The following is a 5,815-nucleotide window of genomic DNA, read 5'->3' as shown; positions in this document are numbered from 1 at the left end:
CACGTGGACCCAGACTCCGTCACCTCCAAGCTCACGTCCGACGGCGTCCTGCAGGTGACTGCGCCCAGGAGGGAGGCCCTCCCCGCCCCCAAGGAGAACGTCCGGCACATCACCATCACCCAGAGCGACCACCCTGCCGTCAAGGACGCCGCGGAGGAGGCGCAGACCGTCCCACCCAACGACAATAAGGCGGAGGAGCCAGTCGTCGGCAAGGACAAGAGAGAGTCGAGCATTGCAAGTGATGCTGTGGTTGTTGGAGCCTGATACTCTAAATCCTAGTTTTATCGTACAATAACGGTGTCCTTACGAAACCTATTTATTATGTAATTCTATTCCTTCGACCTATGTTAATCTCAAGTTTTCATTTCCTATTGAGACTGATTTGTGTTTTATGTCTGAAATATTTTGTAAACTCATATTATTTATTTGAAGATGTCGCTTCTAGTGGCAAGAGCATTTATGCCATTTTGTGATAAATAAACCCCTAAATTTAATGATTTTTCTCTATTTCTTTAAATCTTCCACCCCTTCTCACTCGACATTCTAAAATTAAACAACTATATAGAAGAACATGTCCAAAAAATAATTTTAGACCATATCTGTTCCTATCTTAGTAGTAACAGGAATAAGAGAGTGAAAGAGAGGGAGGTGCCAGGAGATAGGTGGGGATGGGGGGTGGGGATTGGGAGACAGCGGCGGCCAAAGTGTGGTTCCTCGGAGCAGTTCGGATGGTTAGTTGACGACCAGGTGTCAGAGGATTCACCTTACACCTCTTCCCACACTGGGCGCCCTGGCCGTCGCAACATGGGCCGCATTTGGAAATCGGCTTTGCTAATCAGGAGTCGCAGTTTGGTAAGCATTCGTCATCTTTAAGACAGACGTGTTGCTGCTCCGCAGACTAAGTTCGCTCGGTTTCCACACAGCGGCAATAAATGATTTTCAAAGAGAAATTAGAAAACTGTAATTACAGCGACATTCCTCGACCACCTCCCCAACTATACTTGGTGACTGTGCCGTCGAGAGCTCCGTGGACGGGCAGGTGGGGCAGGTCAGGCCCAGGCCTTATCAAGACATTCCCGGCCCCCCGGGCCTCCCAGTCATCGGAAACACCTGGCGCTTCCTACCTATCATCGGTAAGCAAAATCATCGTCAAAGTCAGAAACTCAGCGGTTTCTGTACTGGAAAACAAATTAAAAATACAAGCTTTGCTGTTGAGCTTGGCAAGAAGGGTGCAAATTGTGAGGTCCATTCCCAACCTGTGCCATAGGAAAGGGAATACCAGCCCCATTAAATGGCATCAGTAGAATATTTTCTAAGTGAATTTTGAGCATATTTAATACATCACAGAATTAAAGCACAAGATTGGTATTTAAAAACAGTAAAATTCATAATGCTGACATTACATATCACATCTGGCCTTTGTGTGTTGGGACAAACTTATTTTAAAACCTAACTTAGCGGTACAAAATTGTTCTCACATGATAAGAGATTACTGGAAATTGTCTATCCTGTTCTGTTTCATGTGAATACTTTTTTAAAAAGTTAGTGCACAGCATAAAAATGTGCAAAATTAAGTCACTAGTCAATGTTAAATTGGTCAATTAAATACTTCCTATTTTACTCCAAACCACGATTTTTCAAACCAAAATTTATATGAAAAATAAGTCAAACTTAGTACATATATTTATCTATAGTTGTATACCAAGCCTGAATAGTGCGAGGATGTGGAAGAGCATCATGCACCACACTTCTCACATAGTTATAGGCAGGTAACGAATAAAAATTCAGACTTAGAGAAAATGATCGGACTAACGCTTTGTACTGTTTTTTATCCTCTTTAACTAAGGATTGCAAAGATTTGTATACACTATGAGGTACCTGTTCCTGGAAGATGACCAATGCTTCATCTGCTGAGAGGCCAAGGTTCTTCTGAATTTTGAGGAGAATAAACCCTAGTGACTTTAGTTCAAATTCTTTGGAGGTATTGGCAGTTTTTTTAACAAGTTCTTCGACATGACTGATCAGACCACTGACACTCTTTCTTAGTAGAATCTTATTCAAATAATCATCTTCTTCCACATTCTGATTCAGAAATGCTGAGACATCCTTGATCTGTAAATAAGATTTATATAATAATCGATAAGGATAATGCGTAACAGCTTCATAGCAAGGAAATGATAAATTACACACCTTTGGTTCAGGCTTGAATCTCTGTCCTTTCTTTTTGGCAACATTTTTACCCTTCAATTTATTAGTTCCTGCTGATCTAGAATTTTTTGTTGAATTAGTTTCAGCAAGTGGGAGTGGCGGCTTGAATTGCTGCACAGTGGACACTGACACTGGCGGTATACTAGATGGCATGTATTGGGATCCGAGAGTTAAGGGTGAGGCTGGTCCCAAAGATGATCCCGATGTAGACTGCTTCACAAAATAATAGTCATGGATTAGATGAGGACAAAATTGAAAAAATAGTTTTGAAAGAGCAACATCAAACTTACATGAACTGGGTATATAGCTTTTATGCCAAGACTAAGGGAAGGCACAGCAACTTTAACCAATCGGTTTGAGCGTTTATTTGCCAGAAAGTAATGAATCTCAAAGTGGCGAGTGCAAATTCTTGAGTGATCTTGAGGAGTCCACGCCGACCCTTTACCCTTCACTTTCTCAATCCAAACAGGGAGCCTTGCGTCATTAGGGAATCTAAAGTTGAATATATAGAAAGATTCAATCAGTGGAGTGTAGGATAGGTATTGCACATGTAGGTAAATTGAACTTAACATAAACAAAACGTTGGAAACAATGTGAAAAAATAGTTGCAGTAAAAATATAATTATAAGGACTGACACACAATTAGAAATCTCCTTGAACATCATTACAATATCGAAGATAAACAAGAACACTGAACACTCTAACCTCTGTCACATGTAAGCAATAATTCAAGAGTATTACCTAACCAATCGTAGTTCGGCATGGCAATCGGCTTTCGTAGTTTGGCAGGTTCTGACTTCACACCTCTCATTCTCCATTTTGATCCGGATTGATTAAACGATAGTCTAATTGGTTAATAACGTAATAAGAACATCCTCACGAGACTCGATCTCCAGAGGTTAAGGTTCGATTGTTTTCATGTTTTCATCCGACCCGTGTAGTTCATAGAACCGCCAGTAGAGGCAGCGCAAAGCGACCACAGCCTGCGGAGAAGAGTGATAGGCAACCCATTCGACACTCGTGTCGAAAGTTCTGCCTTCGTTGTCCCCGCCCCGAAGCTGTTTCACCTCTGTCTCTCTCGCCCTGTTGTTCCCGTATAATAGGGCAATACCGCCTGGGAGAGCTGGACCGAGCCATGCAGGACCTCCACCAGCGGTACGGCCGGCTGGCCAGGCTCGGCGGGCTGCTGGGCCACCCGGACCTGCTGTTCGTCTTCGACCCGGACCTCATCGAGCAGGTGTTCCGGGCCGAGGACGAGGACGCGCTGCCCTGCCGACCGGCCATGCCCTCCATCCACTACTACAAGAGGACGCTGCGGGGCGACTTCTTCGGCGAGATGCCGGGGGTGATCGGCATGTACGAGAGCGAAACGTTGCTGTCTGTAGCAGGCGCGATATAAGAGGGGGGGGGGGGATCGCCCCCCATCGTCTATTGAGCCGCCTGAAAGGTAGGCAATTTGTACTACGAAACCCCTGTATGTAGGCAACCCACAGAACATCGCCGCTCCTGTCGCCCCCCTCTTATACCGCGCCTGGTCTGTAGACTACAACTCTCCAACGAATAGTGTATTTCGACTAACGGAGGAAGAAGAATAATAACGGGTAGAATATAAAGGTTTCTGATTGGCTAAGCGCCTACCCCCAGTGCCGGCGTGACAGAGGCGGGAAGCTCGAGAGCCAATCGGTAACGTTTATGTTCTACCACCTATTCTTCTTCTTCCCCCGTTAGTCGAAATACACTATACTTCTGACCTACCTTTTGCGTTCAACAGTCACGGGGAGATGTGGAAGTCCTTTCGCTCTCGAGTTAACAAGGTAATGCTCGCTGCCGATGCCGCGAAAAACTTCACTGCGGAGCTGGATGCGGTGGCCACGGACTTCATCGCCAGGTTCGTGCCGCTGGTTTGGGTCACGCGCGAGGACACGCACCACGCGCCACCGCCGGCCGTCCCGGCTTCTGCCCTTTCAAACTGTTATGATAATTATTTTTCTCTGCGTTTTATGATTCATTTTTGTGAAGACTCGGCACAATGCGGGATGAGAAGAATGAACTTCCTGATGACTTCATCAACGAGCTTTATAGGTGGAGCTTGGAGTGTAAGTACCTTTCGGTTAAGTCACAAAAACATCACGTTCAAAACTTTGTAAACCATTATTGCGCAAGTTAGGCGAAGAGAGCAGAGGTTGTAGTCAGAGAAAATAGAGGGAAGACCAGACAGAGTTGTTTTATTACATACTATGAAAAAATCTGCATGTGCTTTCAAATCACCATACCATATCGTGAGTCTCAACATGTGCACGCAGCGCTGGGAGTGGCAGCCTTGGGCACGAGGCTAGGCTGCCTACGAGTTCGCGACCCGCACCAGCGTCTGGACCAGGCGGGCACGGAGCGGCTACTGGCCGCCGTCAGGACCTTCTTCGAGACCGTGGCGGTGGTGGAGCTCAGGAAGCCCTACTCGAGGTGGCTCCGCACCCGTGACTGGCGGAGATACGTGGCCGCCCTGGACGTGTTCAGAGAGTAAGCCACTGTGAGCCACCCCAGTGCTCTGAACGTGGCCAACAAGTCCGCCTTGTCGACAGGGAGTGCATGCGGCACGTCGAGGGCGCGGCGGTCGGCGCTGGGCGGAGCACGGATGGCGGCGGGCAGCGCGCACTCCTGCGGCAGGTCCTGGAACGCACTGGTGACCCCCGCCTCACCGCCGTCCTGGCCATGGATCTGATGCTCGTGGGCCTCGACACGGTGCGTCTGGCCTGCAGCACAACCCCGAGCTTGCGGCGACCCGGCCCTGATTATGTGGGGCCAACGCGAACCTTCGCTCTTGTTACAGTCATCTGTGTCGACGGCGACCTCCCTGTACCTTCTGGCGCGCAACCAGCCCGCTCAGGACAGAGTGTTTCAAGAGGTCAGCCGCCTGCTGCCAGGCCTGGACTCCGCGCTGGACACGGCCGCGACCGACAAGATGCACTACCTGAGGGCGTGCGTGCGGGAGGCCCTGAGGTATGCCGGGCGCTGGGCCCTCGCCCGGGCCGTGCCACCGCGGCCGCCTTGGTTGCGACGAAGACTTCGTCTCACTATGTGTTTTGCTTTGCAAATAGGATGTTCCCAGTGATCATCGGCAACGGCAGATGCCTTACCAAGGACACCGTCATCGGCGGCCACCTGGTCCCACGCGGGGTGAGTGCCGAGTCCGCGCCGCGCCACTAAGAGCTAGGAACGAGGGGGAAACGACTGTTAAACTTTGTGTCAGCCGCATTACGGATTACCCGGATTACCTCCGGAGTATCCTCCAGATTACGTTGCTTTTCCTCTAGGATTACCCCGGATTGCCCTCAATCTTTTCCGGATTACCCCAAAATTTACCCGGATTACCCCAGATTTTTTAGAATTTCCTCGGATTACCTCTGCCGGATTACCGAACGGCTGTCAGCCGGATTACCTTGGTCGTTTCCCCCTCGGCTAGGAACCGTCCAGAAAGCACGTCCGTTTTCTTCAGATTTGTTAAGTGAAATTTATAGCTCAGCGCCTGCGAGACTGAGGGTAGGCCACCCCGCAGTACACGCATGCGCGGCAGGCAATATGTTGCCTACCTAACAGGCGTCATGAGAGC

At 48.7% G+C, this 5,815-nt stretch overlaps 3 protein-coding genes across 4 annotated transcripts in view; 2 read left to right on the top strand and 1 right to left on the bottom strand.

The window, feature by feature from the left end:
- Positions 1 to 494, top strand: part of LOC113202024 (uncharacterized) — a 6,433-nt gene extending 5,939 nt beyond the window's left edge. Inside the window, exon 3 of the mRNA XM_052272838.1 lies at positions 1 to 494. Coding sequence (XP_052128798.1) covers positions 1 to 264 — 264 coding nt within the window. The 3' untranslated portion in view covers positions 265 to 494.
- A 196-nt stretch (positions 495 to 690) lies between these two features.
- Positions 691 to 5,815, top strand: part of LOC113201970 (probable cytochrome P450 49a1) — a 5,935-nt gene continuing 810 nt past the window's right edge. Inside the window, exons 1-9 of the mRNA XM_026415989.2 lie at positions 691 to 852; positions 971 to 1,133; positions 3,312 to 3,564; positions 3,980 to 4,096; positions 4,228 to 4,304; positions 4,512 to 4,725; positions 4,788 to 4,947; positions 5,036 to 5,205; positions 5,304 to 5,382. Of these exons, the coding sequence (XP_026271774.2) occupies positions 805 to 852; positions 971 to 1,133; positions 3,312 to 3,564; positions 3,980 to 4,096; positions 4,228 to 4,304; positions 4,512 to 4,725; positions 4,788 to 4,947; positions 5,036 to 5,205; positions 5,304 to 5,382 (1,281 nt within the window). The 5' untranslated portion in view covers positions 691 to 804. The remainder of the gene's footprint in view (positions 853 to 970; positions 1,134 to 3,311; positions 3,565 to 3,979; positions 4,097 to 4,227; positions 4,305 to 4,511; positions 4,726 to 4,787; positions 4,948 to 5,035; positions 5,206 to 5,303; positions 5,383 to 5,815) is intronic.
- LOC113202023 (uncharacterized) lies at positions 1,318 to 3,161 on the bottom strand. 2 transcript variants are annotated; one of them, XM_026416059.2, is made up of 4 exons: positions 2,950 to 3,161; positions 2,499 to 2,700; positions 2,191 to 2,421; positions 1,318 to 2,112 (listed from the first exon to the last, which is right to left on the bottom strand). In XM_026416059.2, exons 1-4 carry the CDS (start codon positions 3,024 to 3,026, stop codon positions 1,672 to 1,674), a joined length of 951 nt encoding a protein of 316 aa, XP_026271844.1. In that variant the 5' UTR covers positions 3,027 to 3,161; the 3' UTR covers positions 1,318 to 1,671. The 2 variants fall into 2 exon arrangements, with proteins under 2 accessions (XP_026271844.1, XP_026271846.1); XM_026416061.2 differs by having other exon boundaries at positions 2,191 to 2,418; positions 2,950 to 3,155.

This window comes from Frankliniella occidentalis, unplaced genomic scaffold (genome assembly GCF_000697945.3).
Source record: "Frankliniella occidentalis isolate FOCC.00 unplaced genomic scaffold, Focc_3.1 Scaffold226, whole genome shotgun sequence".
Taxonomy (NCBI): Eukaryota; Metazoa; Arthropoda; class Insecta; order Thysanoptera; family Thripidae; genus Frankliniella; species Frankliniella occidentalis.
Note: the sequence above shows the minus strand (reverse complement) of the source record. Positions and strands in the feature narration are given on the sequence as shown.

Coding starts and splice junctions, on each gene's coding strand:
- LOC113202023 (XM_026416059.2), bottom strand. CDS start 3,026: ATGGAGAATGAGAGGTGTGAAGTCAGAACCTGCCAAACTACGAAAGCC. Junction 2,701..2,949: donor GCCGAACTACGATTGGTTAG/GTAATACTCTTG, acceptor ATTCAACTTTAG/ATTCCCTAATGACGCAAGGC. Junction 2,113..2,190: donor GATTCAAGCCTGAACCAAAG/GTGTGTAATTTA, acceptor TCTTATTTACAG/ATCAAGGATGTCTCAGCATT.